A 19,329-nucleotide genomic window follows, 5' to 3' on the forward strand; every position below is an offset into this window, starting at 1 on the left:
TTTTTCTAATCTTTAAATGTACCTAAAGGACTTATAAGTTTCTCAAGTTTTGTTTTAAAGTACTGTTCTGTGGCAGAGTCCACATGATCAATTAGTATCACAGACTAGAGCACTGTAGATTCCCCTCCCCCCGTTTTGCTGCACACTGTCTGTATGTGCAAGCCCTCAGTGTAGTATATTCCCTGTGATATGTTTACATAATTGTAAGAAATAGTGTCTAGCTTAACATAGGGGCTTGTGTAGCAGTGTTTTTGAAAACTTTTCAAAAATACTTGTGCCTCTCATGTAAAATGAATCCTTCTTTTTTACTCTGTATTCATACTTTCAACTTTCCTTACCTAAATTACAGCTTCATATTTACATTTATTTTAGGCTTTTAACTGGCTTCTCTGTAATGTTGTTCAAACAACTTCTCTTCATGATATTTTATGGCATTTCGTGGCTTCACTGACTCCTGCCCCTATGGAACCTGAGGAAGACGAAGATGAAGAAAACAAAGCAAATAAAGAAAATGCAGAACAAGTATGTGAGATTTTTAGCATGCTTACAGAAATTGTGGCTATAACTGTAAAACCAGTTTACAAATATTTTCTGAATGTGTAAAAGTGAAAACAGAACATTAATCTTGTATGTTATATAACTTTTAGTGAAAAATAAAATCTAAAGGCAATCCAGGAGCGGATGGGGTAAAAGGAATTGCTTTATTGCCTATGCACGTTTACCTCAGACATCACCTGAAGTAGTGGGCTGTGCCCACGAAAGCTCATGATACCATCTATATGTTATGTTAGTCTATAAAGTGCTACCAGACTAGTTTTTCTTTTTTAAGTTTATCCTGTACAGACTAACTCAGCTACCCCCTGGAGATTCAACACAGTGTCTGAGTGGCAACAGCCTAGTGCCAGTTACTCTCTTTTATCTATTTTAGTATATTAATTCACATGTCTATCACTACTTTTCCTAAAGCCTTATTTAGTAATGTTAACTCCCATAAAATAAATATTAATAAGCAAATAATGAATACAATTATACCTGCTCCTAATTACTATTTACATAATTTCTAATTAAATCAACACATTCCTATGCTACAAACTAACAGGTTACAGAGATTACAAGGAATTGATCCTGAAGATATATTATGCAGAGCCAATGAGGATAAGCAAAAGACATAACAAAATAGAGCAACTCCATACTTATCTGGTTTCCTAGGCTACAGAACAGAGAGAGAGAGTATGTTTATACATCAAAGAATAATGCTGGTCTCGACTGGACCCTTAATGTATCTTCCCAAACTACAAAACAAAAGGAAAAAGTATGTTTAAAGGGTAATGTTGTGGCTGACCCCTGAACAACTACCGTAGAGCAATTTCAGATCTATTAATTTTTACATATCCCAACACTCCCCCACTCTCTTTCAAAGAAGGGCCCAGGCGCCCTGCTTCCCGCACACTGACTGGCGGGATATCCAGGCTAGCGTCCCTGTCTCTAACTGCCCAGTACCTTGTTCCACCAGTCATGAGATGGGAAAGGCAGGTCGCACACGGGGTTGGTTACTGGGCTACAGGGAGCAGCCTTAAACTTGCCATCAGTAAAATGAACAATAACAGTTAGTAGGAGCAAAGTTCCAACAGTATAAACAATTTGAGAAGTGAATGAGTGTTCGTTAGGCCTGTCCGAAGGGTACAGTCTATATCAGTCCAAGCACAATGTGCTGGCAGTTCAGTTGCCAATTGGAATGCATTAATCCCTTGGATGGCCCAGGGCTTCCAGGATTCACTCTTGGAGTTGTTCAGCCTGGAGCTGCTTTAACAGGTGTGTCAAAGTGTCCCAGTTTATCCAGGTAGGCTTAGGTTCTGCTTTCGTCCAGTTAATTAGCACCTTCAGGTGTCCGGTCAGGTTAAGTTGTTATACGGCTGGTATAAAAATCTGGTAGGTGGAGTGTCCAAATTGCAGAGGAAGATTACCCAAACCAGATCACTCCCTCTCCACGCTTTTTCCACCTTCCAGAGTCTGACCACTGCGCATTGCTGAACCCTCACAACAAATTCTATTTCTCTGTTCCACTCAGTGCTGAAGGGATACCATCTCTGTGCATTGTAGAGCAGTGGTTCTTGTGGCCATCCCTCCCAGGTTCTGCCCATATTAACCTCGTGTGCGGATAGTATATTTCTGAGCCTACTAAAACCAAACTTTGTTTTCCCAACCTGGACTTGCCATACGGGTTCTTGGAATCATTTCCATCTGCACCCTCCCCCTAACCCAAACTATAGGGCTATGTCTAGACTGCAGGCTTCTTTCGAAAGAGGCTCTTTCGAAAGCATCTTTCGAAAGAGCCTCTTTCAAAAGATCGCGTCTAGACTGCAGGCGGATCTTTCGAAAGAGAAATCTGCTTTTTCGAAAGAGAGCACCCAGCGAGTCTGGATGCTCTCTTTCGAAGACGGCCTCTTTACATTGAAGAACACCTTCTTTCGAAAGAGGAACTTTCGAAAAAAGGCGTTCTTCCTCGTGAAACGAGGTTTACCGCCATCGAAAGAAAAGCCGCGTTCTTTCGAAATAATTTCGAAAGAACGCGGCTTGAGTCTGGATGCAGGGGAAGTTTTTTCGGGAAAAGGCTACTTTTCCCGAAAAAACCCCTGAGTCTGGACACGGCCTAGGAGAGTGACCAGTTCCCCTTAACGACACCCTAGATGGTGAGGATACATTGGATTAGTGTACATTCTCCTAAGGTTTTGTGCCAGGTGCCCCTAAAGGCCGAGTGCGCCTTCAATTGCTTAACCACTGGCTTCCTCCCTGTGGTGGGGCAACTGCTTCACACTGGTCAGAAGGAGCTAATGCAGGCTGGAAGGAGCCTGCCCAGAGCCCTGGTTAATTGGGGAAACTTGTAAAGAATCAATTAGGGTGCTTGCTGGGGCATCCAGGCATATAGGCAGCTGCCCAGCAAAGACAGGAAGTTAGGCCCTGACCAGGGAAGGTGCAGGAGCTGGTTCCCGTTGAAGCACCTTTGTAAGAACAGTACTGGGCAGGCTTGGGGACTAGAAGAGGGAAGCTCCTATCTGATACCTGCCAGACCACTGGCCTTGCCACAATGGCCAGGAGGGTGCAAAGAGTCACAGGGAACGGAAGGCAGTGAAGGGGAGTAGAGAAGGGCAGGACAACGCTGCCACCAGAGGGTCCTTGGGTTGGGACCTAGAATAGTGGGTGGGCTTGGGTTCCCTCCTTTCCCCCTTGCATTACATTTTGCCACTAAGATGTGGCCCATACAAACTGTGGCTTGCTCCTGAGGTGAAGGGACTAGGCTTGGAGGCCACAGCTAGCCTCAGTGGCAGGTGAACCATGTGACTGCTGATATACCCCTGGAAGGGGAATGAGAGAGAACTGTAGTGAGCACTGCTGAAGGACAATGCCCTGAAGAGGACACCGTAGCCCGGGAGCGATGCAGGTCCAAAGTCCAACTGTGGACAGAGTGGAGTAACAGGGGGGAGACCAGCCAGCAGGAGGCAACCTGCTTACAAGAGCTAATTTCCAGTGCTACTGGAAGGAGTGGTGAGTCACGCCTCGTGACACCCCCAAAGAGTCTGTACACTAGATACCAGGTTGGCTATAAGGGATTCAGTGATGTTTCCCAGAGTTACAATGCTAGTCCAATAAATGATCAGTGGCGCTAAGGGCCGATCCCTGCAGCAGTCCCCATATCTAACAACCCCTGAACGTGTTCCAGGCATTGGATTCAAGTAGAGGAATCAACTCCTTGAAGGGAGTTCCATCTCTCCCATACATAGTTGGCAAGATCTCGCTGCCTCCAGGTACTTCCATCACCCGAATTCTTCATGGTCCACAGCAGCAGCAGCATCTCTCCTGCTTTGGCAAACTGGAAACAATTAGCAAATGTGTTATTAAGATATCAAACAGAGGGGAGCAGGGTAATGTATTAAGGACCACAGGCTTTTGAATGAGGGTGGACCACCCTGGAGATACGTGTGTAACTAACAATTTGGCCTGAGGTGAAAGGATAGGGAGAGGAAGAGGTATAATTAAAATCCATTTCTCTTTATTCCAAAAGGGAGTGTCATGACATGCCCAATAAAAAGGGGGGTCGTACCATGCCTGTAGAATTCAGGGGAATCCTGCGGGTGGGTGAAATTCCCGTCTGCAGCCTCTTCTGCAATATTGGTTCCTGTAAATACAGTGTAAATACTTATTAATCCTTTTCTGTGTAATGCAGTATTTCCCCTTTCCAAACACGATTCACAGCAATGCTAGCAATGAGACAGATATCACAAGACATAAAAACACAAAACACAATCTTTGTCACGACAATAAATTGTGTTATCTCAGTTGCTCTTTAGCTGGTACCAGCTCTTTCTGATGTTCTGAAAAACAAAAAGAAAATTTTTCTACCCTCATGGGGGTGGCATATTATATCTTAAAATGCTCCATTCTTTTACAGATATTCTTGCTGATTTCTCTGTTTGCCTGCCGTTACCCCAATACTTGTCTTATAAGTAGGCCAGTTTTCAATGGCTTCTTCCATGTAAGGTTTTAGGGTGGTGTTTAATCAGTAAATTAAACTGTTTAAACTGTTTAATCAGTAAATTAATGAGGTGGTGTATGTTGGTTTCCTTCTTATACTTCAGACAAGATGTGTTTCCAACTACCACTCCAGCATACTTAAAGGCTTTTCCTTTTCCAAAAGAAAATCATATGCATTATACATTGTTATAGGGTTATTTATGAACATTACATTTTAGTTTGCTTTTTTCATGAACATATTCATACGGTATTTATCAATTTTTTTCATGAGCATCTTTTTATTTAATTTGCATTTCATAAGTGCTGAATTAATGATGTTCTGCTCATCCATTGTCATTTGTTTTAGTTCATTATTTTTGCTCTTAATAGAAAGTGCGGTTTTTGACAAGTATGGGAACTAAAAACTATACTTCATACATTGTGTACCAGAAAATTGAGGGAAATTTTCTCTAGAAACCTTGGTTATTCTTAAGGCTTGTTTAAATCAAAGGCTATATTGGCAGTACTTAGGTTGCTCTGGGGTATGAATAAGCTTGTCTCCCCCTCCCCGCCCCATTCCCAAGTAACAAAAGCGACACCAACCTAAGCAACAGTGTGAACAGCACTATGTAGGCAAGAGTGTTTCTGCCATTGACTTAGCTCTTACCTCTCATAGAGGTGGTTTTATTATACTGACAGGAGAGCGCTCTCCCATTGGCATAGAGCATTTTCACCAGACCTGCTACATCAGCGCAATTGTATCTGTATGGCTGCGCTGCTGTAGTACTTCTGGTGTAGACTAGCCCTTAGTGTAAGTTTGAATGCTGAAAATCCTCCTCCTGAGTGAACAAAACTTACCATATGCAGTGTTACCTCACTTTCATCAAACTTTAATTATGCAACTCAGTCATTCAAATATATCACATCCGTCCTTAGTTGTGTACGTTATGAAGATAGTGAGGAAAAAAAAGGCATGCAGAATGTTGTAAATGTACCTAGAATATAGTTTTTCAAGGCCAGTATTCATCAGAAACACTCGGACGCTTCTTATAAGGTGCTATTTCTATGCCAGATTTAAATGTTATGCCCCACCCCAATTTCAAAGTTAGATATGGAAAAAAAAAAGTTGCAAGAATATTTCGCATGTAAAGTGTCTCCCCTTCTCCCTTAGTTTATTCTCCAAAATATGGTTATTGCATCGTGTCACCCGTAATTGTGCATTTCTGTATTTTAACCTGTTTAGATTTGTTTTAATGTTAACTTTACCTCTGTCTTTCTGACACTTTATAACAGTTTGATAGGGGATACTTACAACTTCCCTCGTGTATATTTTATTCTAAATTATTTATGTGAACTCTTAATCTGAACTCCAGTGTAACATATTTTCTTTGACTCTCAGGAGAAAGACACAAGAGTATGTGAGCATCCACTGTCAGATATAGTGATTGCTGGTGAAGCAGCTCATCCATTGCCCCACACTTTTCATCGTCTGCTTCAGACCATCTCTGATCTTATGATGTCTCTTCCAAGTGGTAGTTCTTTGCAACAAATGGCCCTAAGGTAGGTACAAAATAAGGAAAAACTATGAAAGGCCTAAGACATTCAAGCATTCTAAACTAAATTATTAGAAGATTTTTGTAGTGCAATTTAAAAATCTGAAATGCGAGGCTATGCTATTTCAAAGAAGAGAAAAGGGATGTTTCTTTAAGCCTAGCATAAACAAGAGGTTCGTAGAGAAAACTATTTTATTTTTGTTTTTTATCATGTCTATCACTTCTACTGTAAACAAATTATGCTTCTGTTCTGTTCTTTAGTGTACATGCATAAGCCTTATGTAGATTAAATACTTTTCATTTGAGAAATATGTCATATTTAGCTAATTCCCAAAACTTTGTGTTCTTCATTTCACTATTATAACTGCCATAAAAGAACATGTGGAATAATTATCTTAATATGTGGAAGAATTATGTGGACTATGTGGAATAATTACACTGAAGTCAACTCTGGTGTAACTATAACAAATATTCCTGCTATAGATGTTTTGTGGTGTTAACAAATATTTCTTCTTGCCTTCTTCAGAATAATATACAATATATTTCTGATCCTGATATGTCCTTTCAAAACGTGTATATAAACTTAAATAATGTAAATACTAATGGTGCTTGCAAATATGCACTGATATTGAAAAAAAGCTTTAACTTATTTTTAATGTTTTTTTCAGATGTTGGAGCCTCAAATTCAAACAGTCAGACCACCAGTTCCTGCATCAGAGCAATGTCTTTCATCATATTAACAACATTTTGTCCAAATCTGATGATGGAGATAGTGAGGAAAGCTTTAGTATCAGTATACAGTCTGGCTTTGAACCCATGAGTCAGGCAAGTCTTCTTTCTGTCTATACATTTTTAAAATGTGTATTTATCTATCTGTCCGTGAGTCTGTTTGTTCAAAAACTCCTAAATGGTAAGAGCTAGAATCACCAAATTTGCTATGCAGCTTCCTCTTGGTTTGGTTGCACCAGGAAAATGGGTGCAGGGAAGAGGTAGACTGCAAATTGACCACGGGGAGCAGCCACACCACCAAGAGAGTGGTCAGCTGGGGCTGGGACTTGTCTGCCACCAGACGAGGTAAATAGCCCCCTTCCCCAAACCCTCCCTCCCCCCCCCCCCGCCTTTGGCTGCAGCACAGCTGGCAGGAGGGGAAGGCCCCTGCTGATTGGGAAAGGGGAGACAGATGGCCTCTGGCCGGGGGAACAAAGAGTCCTGCTTCATGGGACCCCCTACCCAGTGGCCCACCCTCACTCCTCCACCCCCCCTCCCCACACTCCCAGTCCCCTGCCCTGAGTCCCTCCTCAACCTCCGTCTCTCCCCATCCACCCCCATTCCTACATTCTCCATTCACCTAGCCTCCTGTCCCTGAAGGAGCTAGGCCAGGTAAATCATTTAGGGTGTGTCTAGACTACTGAGTTTTGTCGACAAAAGTGGATTTTGTCGACAAAACTATATCTGCGTCTACACTACCGCTGAGTTCTGTTGACATAACGTCGACAGAACTCAGCAGTTTTGTCGACGCTGGTAAACCTCATTTTACGAGGCATAACACCTTCTGTTGACAGAGTTCTGTCGACAGAAGGTGTTATTGCTTGTAGGGTTGTGTCTAGACTACAGGGTTTTGTCGACAAAGCAGCTTGCTTTGTCGACAGAACTGAATGTGTCTAGAAGCTCTATGTCGACAGAAGTTTTCTCAACAGTTTCTGTCGACAAAACTTCCGTCGACAAAACCCTGTAGTCTAGACGTACCCTTAGCCAGTACATTTCACTAGTTGTAGATCAAAATGAATTAGTAGATAATCTTCAGAACTATAATCAAATGGCTTTAATTTTCTTGTTTTTAGCAATCATACTTTATTACATATAAATGTATTAAATAACAATTAAATATGCCGTTTATTTAACGTTAGTTAAGTAATATCATGATCAGGGCCTTTGTGACTTATATTCAGATTGTGCTATTTAGATTTAACGCTTCAAATATTACCTCTCAACTTGAGCATTATTCAAATCAGTATTTTGAAATAGTGACCATCCCTACTTTCTGTCACTGTTTTCTGTGGTCAGGAGGAGAAGGACCTTTTATATTTTGCTTTAAATAAATAAAAAATTTGCTTTTAAAACTTTTAAAACTTATGTTCTTTTTCTTATCACCTATTATTTCAAATCCCATCCTCATATTTCTTCTTTTTTCTCCTTTCGTTCTTTTGAAGGTACACATGGGTCCTTTTAAATCAACTACAAAGGAAAGTACAGTAAAGAGAGGATATGCAAATTTAGTAGGAAAAAAATAAACTGACCATTTTTTCCGTTCTTATTACACTTTAGCAACTGGAACTGTTATCCACTGTATTTCCCCTGATCACTGAAGCTTAGTAAATCAGGAGCTTTGATCATATAACTTACTCATGCACGGATTTCTTCTATTAATTTAGCAAGTGTATTGGTTTAAAAAGTGTGTTCGACATTTTTTTACTTGGGCTTCGTTTGTGAGATTTTAAGTGTTTTTTTTTTTTAACAGGAATTGTGTATAGTAATTTGCCTAAAAGACCTAACCAGCATTGTTGACATCAAAACATCAAGCAGACCAGCCATGATTGGCAGTTTGACAGATGGGTCCACAGAAACTTTCTGGGAGTCAGGAGATGAAGATAAAAATAAAACTAAGAACATCACTATCAATTGTGTAAAAGGAATCAATGCTCGCTATGTCTCTGTTCATGTAGACAATTCCCGAGATCTTGGGGTAAGAAAAATTCTTCTGTTTACTAGGTACACAACCTGGGCCTTATGTATTATTCTGTCACAATTTTATTATCGTCCTCTTCCCCACCACTTACTGTATCCTGTTTAGTTCAGAATTCTGTACCTGAATCTAATTCTCATTTTAAGAAATTAAATTTCTAAATTTTGGGTTATAAAGGTAAGCTTCCAAACATAAACAGTGTAAAGTGATTCAGCAAGTTTGGCTGTCTATACGAAGCCTAAGACTGGGAGGTATGAATCATCTCGTTCTCAGTGGGTTAACTTTGAAACCTAATCATTACAATTTTAATATTCACATTATTAACTGTTTCCCTTCTGATTGTTTTTTGCACAAATGTCCACTTGGAAAGTTTGTTCCAACAATCCCAAATGGCATTTTTAGTCTCCCAAATATAGAAAATCATGACTATCACCATCCTATTACTGTAATTTCTATTTTTCTCCTGAAAAACGATACATTATGTGTAACAAACTGAATGTTTACATTTAGAGGATGTGTAAAATACATTGAATGTAGGTCTTTCAATCACAGATTAATCATGATTAATTACACTGTTAAACAATAGGCCAATTAAAATTTATAAAGTATTTAATTACAACACAGAATACAAAGTGTACAATGCTCATTTTGGTTTATTACAAATATTTGCAATGTAAAAATGATTAACAAATAGTATTTTTCAATTAACTTCATACAAGTACTGTAGTTCAGTCTCTTTATTGTGAAAGTGCAGTTTACAAATGTTATACAATGTGCACTCAAAAAAGCAAAACTATGTAAAACTTAGAGCCTACGAGTCAACTCAGTCCTGCTTCTTCTTCAACCAATTTCTAAGAAAAACAAATTAGTTTATGTTTACAGAAGATAATGTTGCCTGCTCGTTACTTACAATGTCACCTGAAAATGAGAACAGACATTTTCGTACCTGGCACTGCAAGGTATTAACATGCCAGATATGCTAAACATTCTTATGCCTCTTTGTGGTTCAGCTGCCATTCCAGATCCAAATAATATGCTTCCACTTTGATGATGCTTGTTATAAAAAAATGTGTTAATTAAATTTATGACTGAACTCCTTGGCAGGAGAACTCTATGTCTCCTGTTCTGACCACCATGTATTTCATGTTATAGCAGATTCAGATGATGACTCTGCATCTGTTCATTTTAAGAATACTTTCGTAGTCAATATGACATAACACAAAGAAAGTACCAATATGATATTTCTACAAATAGCAACAGTACTTACTCCATGTTTTAGCAATCTGAAGTGCTGTCTAAAATCTGAGAGGTATGAGAAGTAGAGCATGCTTTCAAAAGTATTAAAAAAGCAACATTCTAATGCGGAAACTACAGAACCTGCACTGCCAAAAAAAGAAACTTAATCCTGGATTGTTGGCATCTGACTCGGATGATGAAAATTAACATGCCACTCTGTACTGTTTTGGATCATTACCAAACCGAACCCATCAACAACATGGACGCATATCCTCTGAAGGTGGTTGAAGCATGAAGGATACGTGAACCATTAGCACATCTGAAACACAAATGTCTTGCAATGCCAGCTAAAACAGTGCCTGTTCTCACTTTCATATGACATTGTAAACAGGAAGCAGGCAGCATTATCTCCTCTCTATTATAACCAAACTTCTTTGTCTGAGTGATTAGCTAAACAAGAAGTAAAACATAGTGGTCCTGAAGATGTTAAAAATTTACATTGTTTTGTTTTTGAACACAGTTACTTTTTGTCTCGTAATTCTCCCTTTGCAGGTTCAAAGAGACTTCATTACCTTTATTAAATTATGTGAAAAATATTATTTGTTTTATCATGCAAGTATTTGTATAAAAAAGAGAGTACTGTACACTTTCTATTCTGTACTGTAATAAAATCAATACATTTGAAAATGTATAAAACATCCAATAGTATTTAAATAAATGGTATTCTGTTATTAACAGTGTGATTAATCACAATTAATTTTTAATCACTTGACTGCCCTAATTGAACTTAATATAAATTAAATGACACAAGGAAAGCTGCAGCGATTCATTTAATTTAATACCTCAGCTTTTGAATAAATCTAAAGCTGCCACAGTATCTGTATCCAGGGGTGTGTCTAGACTACAGCGTTTTTTCGAAAAAAGTGGCCTTTTTTTTAAAAAAACTTCCCCTGTGTCTAGACTGCTTCCGCATTCTTTCGAAAGTAAATCGAAAGAACATGTCCGTTTTTTTGACCACGGGAAACCTCGTTTTACAAGGAAGAATGCCTTTTTTGGCTCTATGTAATGCAAACTGCTTTTTCGAAAGTACTGGTTGTAGTCTAAACACTCTTTTTCGAAAGAGGCTTGCAGTCTAGACGGAGCGGTGTATAGAGTACCCTAGAATCCAGCAGCACTGCCCCGGGTACTTCCATGTAGTATGCAACCATACTACTATATGCGTAAGTCCCTGTGTTTCATATATGTCCTGATTTCAGGTGCACACGGTGATGCAAAAAAAAGTTTACAGATTTAGTTGGAACTTTTCTGCAATTCTTCTTTCTTAAGTTTTCAATATAAAATCACTTTCATTTTTTTATTTACACACTTTCTTGTTTCTACTTTTTGTATGTAATAAGAACTTTCAGTTGCCTTAGATATACAGATATCTCATTTTTTAAGAAATTAAATGCACAACTCCATTAATTGTGTGTCTCTGATAAGGCACTCCATGTTAATATGGAAGAAATTACCATAATGCTATTCACCCTTGGAATTAGTTGTGGAGGTTTTTATTTAAATTCATGATTTTGCTTGTCTGTTGCAGAACAAAGTGACTTCAATTACTTTCTTGACTGGTAAGACAGTAGAAGATCTTTGCAGAATAAAGCAGGTAAGTAATTATATGTTGCTGAATGTAAAAATAACATATTTTGTTAACGATAAAAAAAAAAATCCTTAGTATGCATACCACACAGTCAATCAGAGGAAGTAGTTTACAAGTAGTTTTTAACAAATTTAATTTCCCGCAGTGCTGGGAGACTTAAAAATGGTCATACTGGGTCAGACTACAGGCCCTTCTAGCCCACTATCCTGTCTTCTGACAGTGGCCAATGCCAGGTGTCCCAGAGAGAATGAACAGAACAGGTAATCGAATGAACCATCCACATCCCTTGTCGCCCATTCCCGGCAAATAGAAGTTAAGGACACCATCCTAACCCATCTTAGCTAATAACCATCAATGCATCTATCCTCCATGAACTTATCAAAATCTTTTTTTTAACCATGTTATAAACTTGGCTTTCACAGTACTATTACTGTTTTACATATGGGCAAATTGAACGGTAGTGAGATTTCATGACTTGTCAGAATCAGTAGGAAGTTTATTCCAAGCCACTGTGTTTAAACTTCATACTACAAGACAATCTTTTTTGTTACAGTATTGTTATCACTTTTGACCGTTGCCTTTTCCATAGAAAGCTTTGTGTTAGATGTTGTACAGAAGTGGGGGGACCTTTTAAATTGTGCAATTTGCACCATCTGCTCCTCTTTTAATCTATGGTGATTTTGGAACAGCTGTCAGTACCATGAAGCTTGATTACTGCAATTCCCTCCTATGAAAACAAATGCCTAGCAGGAATTCTCTCTCACGTATAGTTTGTTCGGAATACAACAGTACATTTCCACATTGTTTTTAAGCAACCATGATCATATTATGTTTATCTTATGTTCTTTAGCTTCCAAGAAAAAGAGTAGATTGGCATTGTTACTTTGACACACTACTAGTTGTTTAAGTATTGGCTACACGAGTAAGCAACTTCTTTTTGAGTCTTGGACTAAATGGAAATTTAGATACCTTGTATCTTTTAAGGCTCCTAAAATCTTAAGCAAATGGGCAATAGCGTCCTTGATGTGCTGTGTCCCAAGATGTGGTACTTAGTCCTTGTTGACATTATTGTTAATTCATCCTGCTCCATTTGAAAATAACATCTAAAACCATTTTCTTACTAAATGTGTTTTTAGTATGACCATTATTGGCCATATAGAATCACAGAAATGTAGGGCTGGAAGGTACCTTGAAACGTAATGAAGTCCAGCTTTTTGTGTTGAGGTAAGACCCAATAAACCTAGAAGACCAACCCTCTCAGATATTTGTCCAACCTTTTCTTAAAAACCTTCATTAATGGGGATTTCACAGCCTCCCTTGGAAGTCAAGGTTTTCCTCATATCTAACCTAAATTTCCCTCGCTGCAGATTAACCCCATTACTACTACTCCTACCTTCAGGTTCCCTCTATCTTCTCAAAACTAAACAGGCCCAATTTTTGCAACTTTTTATTATTTTTGTTCTCTGAACTGTCTCTAGTTTATCCACATCTGTCCTAAGTGTGGCACCCAGATTTGCACGCTATTCCAGCTGAGGTCTCATTAGTGCTGAGTAAAGCAAGACAGTTACCTCACCTATAGCAGTCACAGCTCACTTAACTAAGGGCACAGCTCATTCAACTGGGGTATAGGCAAAAATAGTTGCTTTCATGAGACATTCCCTAATTTGAGCATTTGTAGGACAGTTACCTGGTATTCAGTGCATACATTTTACCAGCACTATTCTATTGTGGAGGCATCCAAATCAGATACTGATTTTTATAGGGCTGTTCCACAATCACTATGTAGATAGACTCCTACCACTTACCTCATGCAGTCTAGATGATGTGCTTCATCAACACAGTGAATACATATATGGATGAGCACTCAGAAGAAAAATAAACAGTTACTCACTCTACACATCTCAAAGAACTACAGTTACTATCAGGTTAGTTTCTTTTTTGTGGAATGACACATCCAAACAATATGATTATTGCTGTTCATTTTTTTTCTGCAGAGAAGTTTGAGTCTTATTTTCAATTGAATCTAAATACAGTTTGCTAATGATTAAAAAACCCACAACTTTAGGTGAAATCTTGTATCTGTTCAAGTAAATGGGAAATTAGTTACTGACTTCAGCAAGGTCAGGTTTTCAACTATTTCTGTATTTTTTTCTTTGCCACAGAATTTGAAAAATTAAATTATTTTCACCATGTTGTATATTTAGGACAATTAATTTTTTAAAGGAGGTGAAAGAACTTTACATCAAAATGATTTATACTTTTTTTAATTGCTGCTGATAACATAAAATAGACTCTGTGGTGCAACTGGATAACCAACAAAAAAGACTTTGTACTGATTGTTTTTTAAACTGGGCTTTTAAAAGTGGACAAAAATGAATGAAAAGTTTCAGAGGGGTAGTTGTGTTAGTCTGTAATTTTGAAAACAACAAGTAGTACTGCGGCACCTTAGAAACTAACAGATATGCAGGATCGTGAGCTTTTGTGAGTAAAACCCACTTCATGTATGTCTTTTTAATTGATAATTTGAGACTTTGAAATCTTGACCTATGAAGATTGATAGTTTTATAATAAAGTAATGTTGTAATCTTATTTGTGTGTCACATAAGCTATAAGTAATTTCTAAAATATGTGCTGGATAATTTGTACCAATAACTCATCAGGAATAGGTGACTCATTCAGCCTGATATTGTATTTCAAATTTACATCTTTATATTTCTGTTCATCAGGTTGATTTGGATTCAAGACACATTGGCTGGGTAACAAGTGAACTTCCTGGTGGAGATAATCATATCATCAAAATTGAATTGAAGGGCCCAGAGAACACACTAAGAGTTCGACAAGTAAAAGTACTGGGATGGAAAGATGGTGAAAGCATTAAAATTGCAGGCCAGATCTCAGCAAGTGTTGCTCAGCAAAGAAATTGTGAAGCTGAAACATTGCGAGTATTTCGCCTTATTACATCCCAGGTGGGACATTACAACTATTTAATATTGTGAAACATTGGCTAACATGAAAGCAGTTGAGCTTTTATTACTTATCCCTTTAAAGAGAAGGCAATTTTTTTTAAATGTGTGGTGGTAGTGTAGAAGTTAGCTATGTTAGAAAATAACTTGAAGAATTACTACTTCATAAAGTGATTAAAAATGTTAATGAAATATATTTATTTCTGGACCTTTTACATTGTACTTTTTTATAGTTTGTTTCTTTTGCCTTTTTTGATTTAACCATTCTGCTGTCCTGCAGGATCCCATTTCTTTGCAGTATCAACAACATTCTACTTTATATCGTCCGCCCATGCTTTCTCCCTTTCATCCTTTTTTTCCCATTTCTTTTGTCCAAACCTGCTATCTCCTTAGTACATTCTATTTAAAAAGATGCTGTATCCCTTTTTTTTCCTCTGTCTTGTCATTTTTAATCATAAACTTTACAGGGGGGATTATGTAACAAAAGATCCTGAGCAGAGCCTTTCGGTGATGATGGAATATAAGTAATATAAATATAGATATTTTGAATTGCCATCATGTGTGTGTTGGTGATGATAGATATCACAGAAATTGGAGAGCAAGCTACACATTTTCAGTGTTGAATGACAGGCTTTTTAAAACAGAGACATATTTTAATCAAATGTTAGCAGCTGAAACTTCTCTGCTGACTGCTTGTGTAAACGCCTCTCTTTACTATGTTGTTCCCAGCAATCAGAAAATCTGTTACATGGCATACAGAGCTAATAAATGTTAATCTATTTTAAAACTACAGTGAATGCTGGCATAACTCTCCTTATTTTGTCAGCTTGAAAAAATGTATGTCCATATGAGCCTTGTTTTGAACTTTGTTTCATCTTTGTTATAACTTGTCACAGGTATTTGGAAAACTCATCTCTGGAGATGCTGAGCCAACCCCAGAACAAGAAGAAAAAACACTGCTGTCTTCCCCGGAAGGAGAAGAAAAAGTACACAATGTATTATTTATATTCTACGGTTATTATTTTACTGAAATAAGATACCCCAGATGATTTTCAGTCATTTTTTATTTTACTCATATCATAATAGATCCTTTTACTCCAGATATTTTTCACATAACAGTATATACTGCTGCCTTTGCCTATTTAAAAAAATAGCAGTATTTCAATGTAATTAATATTTAGATGAATAATTGGGGGCTATAGGTTGTCATAAGTTATAGTAATATTGGTACAAATCAGTGATCCTTAGGCTTGGGAGCCGCAAGTGACTCTTAATGTGTCTCCTATGGCTCTTTGAGCATGTGATACTAAAGCAAAGTGGGATTTTAATTATTATCCAATCGGGATGCTTTTACTGTGTTGTTAACCAGTTGTAGAATAACTGTAGAACCACTTTGCTATGACAATAATACTCTATATGTAGAGAAAGAGTCTATAAATGAAACAAGTGGAGAAATAAGACTTTTAGACCCACTTCATTCTGCAAGCTGGTGTTAATAGTTCTGTGCCCTAATTATTGAACAAGGTTTCATATTCATCTGAGACTATACAAGCGTGGTCTTTGCAACCCCAAATGCTGTTGCTGTTTCCCTAGGCCTGTTCTTACCTTTCTTCTCTAGCTCTTCTCTTCCCCCAACTGTTGGTTGTCATTGGAGCTTCCTTTGCTCTTTATGACTGTTTCACCCCTCTCAGGTTGTTGCAAGTGTCTGTATTCCAAGGTAGTGTCTCAAGACTTCTTTCTAGAACTTCCCCCTTGTTGTTGCCATCTCGCCTCCTCTTTAGAGAGTACCTGTCAAGTTTCTTCCTGCCACCAACTTCCTCTCTTTGTGCCTGTCCTAGCTCTTCCTCCAGCTGGGCTTCATCAGCTTTTAGGCATTATCAGCCCAGACTGTCCTCCAAGTGCCCCATCACAAGGTTGATTGGCTCTTTTTCCCCTCCTCAGGCTTGGGTGGGATAGACACCACATCACACCAAGTTTCATCCACTAGGCCACACTGTGTCTCAGAAGGATTAACAAAAATTTATATTCTGCCAAATTCTGTGCTTTGTTTTAAAAGACTCTCATGCATACATAACCATCTGTTATGCATTCTCCTCCCAATGGCTGGTGTTACCAAACTTAATTAACAGATTAGAGAAGCTATGGAAAATAGCTCTCCGAACAGTTATCTAGTAACTGTGCTCATCCACTTTGGGATCTCAAGGTATCATTTTTGCTTTCACTCGATTGTAATTCATTTTTTAGCTGGTCAATTATTATGTCCTGTGCCAGTCGAATCTCTCGTATGTCATTAAGCTGTTTTGATAAGGCTTTCACTTCCTTATCCAATGATCTGGCAACCAGAGCTAATCCTTGAATAATAGCTCTTTTCTTATTCTTTTTGCTAGGTGTAGGTCTATTTAAAACAAAATTTTCCCACATCTGTTTAAAATTATCTAAGGATTTTGTCCCAATCAAATCCTTTTCTTCCCAAACACAAACATTCTTAATGAAAACATTAATGTCATCTTCTAGATAAAGTTTATTAATCTGCACAGCCGGCTTGCTCCCTTCAACTCCGAAGATCTTGGAGACTTTCTTTGCCGCCATGCTAGACTTATAAGGACCTCACCTTATCCTTATAAATCTGGGAAAACCTGGTAAATTTTGGGTTAATCAGGAACAGCAGGCTGATCAGGCCTCTGTCCTGCAAAATTTACTTTGAAACTAGTGCTAAAATTAGCTGCGCAGCACCTTTGGAGTGCTTGCACAGGGAAGCGGTAGTTGCTATGCAACGCCACTGAGCGTTCCAAAAGAAAAAACCTCAAAGGGGTTTAAACCTTTGACACTGCTGTGGTTGCCCAGGCAGCCCAAACGTTCTATATTCAAATCAATAGAACGTTCTGTATTCAAAATGGCGGCTCCAATATCTCTAAAATGGCGGCCCGCCACGAACGTTCTAAGCCTCAAAATGGCGTAACGTTCTAACAAAAGAAAAACCGCTAAAGGGGTTTAAAAATGAGGTTTCTTGCAGTGGCAAGACCAACCCCGAACAGACAAAGTTACTTAAGGGACTATCTCTAAATCCACCTGAACTACGCTAATGGGCAATGCCAGTTGGTAAGGAACATCACAGGGATGGGCAGGCGTTGGGGCACAGCCAAGTGGAAATTTTAAACTAGGAGTGGCCAGTTCCCAGTACAAACTCCCTCTCAACTATGACTCCCTCTACCTATCTAAACCTACAATCCCCCAAACCACACGCCTATATTTTAATCACGGTATTTATTTATACGTCAAAACCCTCTGAGATGACAATGAAGCACTATTTTAGAGTCCTGCCGCGGTCACCAAATTCTGTTACCAAACTTAATTAACAGATTAGAGAAGCTATGGAAAATAGCTCTCCGAACAGTTATCTAATAACTGTGCTCATCCGCTTCGGGATGGTATCTCAGGTGCGAGGTGTCCACTAGTATCTGATCACTTGGAGATTGTCTAACTCAGAGGGCATCACACAAATAAAAACTTAACACAAAAGTAAGGTTCAACCACTAGACTATATTATAAAGATTAAATTTAACAGACAGATACCTCGATTAAAAAAATAGGGGGCAGTCCCCTTATTATGCTTACATGAACCCTGAGGGGAAGTCCCTCCAAGGTTCCTACAACTACTTACAGAGTCAAAACGGCGCAGGGACGATGGTGGGGTTGCTGGCGACCTCAAGCCTCTGGCTAATTAAAAGCCTTGCGCGAGAAACAACCAGGCGTCCCTCGGCAGACGATCCCGACGCTTGGTGACCTTCTAGCCTTTGGCTGTTTTAGAGCCTCGGGCAAGGAACTACCAAGGAGATCCCTTGAAGTGTAGATTGAGTGCGGCGGCGGTTGGTTCGTCTTCCACGAAGCCTCTGGCTTTCGGCTCCTCTTCTCCACACTTCGGAGCAGCAGGATCGGTGGTAGTAGACTCTGTTCCTATTCTAAGCTATTCTAAAATAAAACCTAAACTAATCGCGACGCACCCGCCGAACAGACTCGAAGACGGCCGAAATGCTTCGAACCGACGCAGCCTGCCGGACAGACACGACGACGATATCTAAATCTAATCTAAAACCTATACTAACTAAACTAATTTAAGCCTAAGTGGTAGGATAGCATGAGCCTTCCGCCCAGCTATGCCTAAAAGACTAATTAGACCTCTCTCATACCAAAACCTAGGACAAAGACTTGGACCTCATTCACTCCCTAGCCTGACCTAAGACCCGATGGAACCTGACGAACCCAGAGCAGCCTGATGCAACAACAACTGCTGCGTGGCAGAGGCTTAAATAGCCTGGGTTTGTGAATATTCAGGAGTTCCGTGGTTTAAACCGATTGGTTGCAGAATGATGCTTCTTTAAACTGATTGGATAACCGCTCAAAAAAACAAGTACCGATGATTGGTTATTAAAGGATGCTTTATTAGCATACTTTAAATTGATTGGTTGACACATCATACCACACATCCCATTGTATTCAAATCTTAACAGGTAACTGGCATACCTGTGGGACGTGACCCAAACCAGACCAGTGATGGATGCCAGATAATAGAATTCATCCAAAATGGAATTTTGGCAGCCATTTTGAGAGATCACCTTTACAGATATAAGACAGTTGATTGACATATATCAAATATACTGGGCATACAGACTTTTCTTGATA

General features: G+C 38.8%; 1 protein-coding gene across 19 annotated transcripts in view; it reads left to right on the top strand.

The window, feature by feature from the left end:
* MYCBP2 (MYC binding protein 2) overlaps positions 1-19,329 on the top strand; it is a 376,578-nt gene that overhangs the window by 314,370 nt on the left and 42,879 nt on the right. For 17 of the 19 annotated variants that reach the window (XM_075918843.2, XM_075918849.2, XM_075918851.2 and 14 more), the window contains 7 exons: positions 373-522; positions 5,909-6,069; positions 6,731-6,887; positions 8,581-8,805; positions 11,627-11,692; positions 14,413-14,652; positions 15,546-15,644. In XM_075918843.2, the coding sequence (XP_075774958.2) occupies positions 373-522; positions 5,909-6,069; positions 6,731-6,887; positions 8,581-8,805; positions 11,627-11,692; positions 14,413-14,652; positions 15,546-15,644 (1,098 nt within the window). The remainder of the gene's footprint in view (positions 1-372; positions 523-5,908; positions 6,070-6,730; positions 6,888-8,580; positions 8,806-11,626; positions 11,693-14,412; positions 14,653-15,545; positions 15,645-19,329) is intronic. The other 2 variants (XM_075918845.2, XM_075918859.2) reach the window with 1 other exon arrangement.

The sequence above is a fragment of the Pelodiscus sinensis genome, chromosome 1, assembly GCF_052426305.1.
Source record: "Pelodiscus sinensis isolate ZL-2025 chromosome 1, ASM5242630v1, whole genome shotgun sequence".
In the NCBI taxonomy this organism is placed as follows: Eukaryota; Metazoa; Chordata; order Testudines; family Trionychidae; genus Pelodiscus; species Pelodiscus sinensis.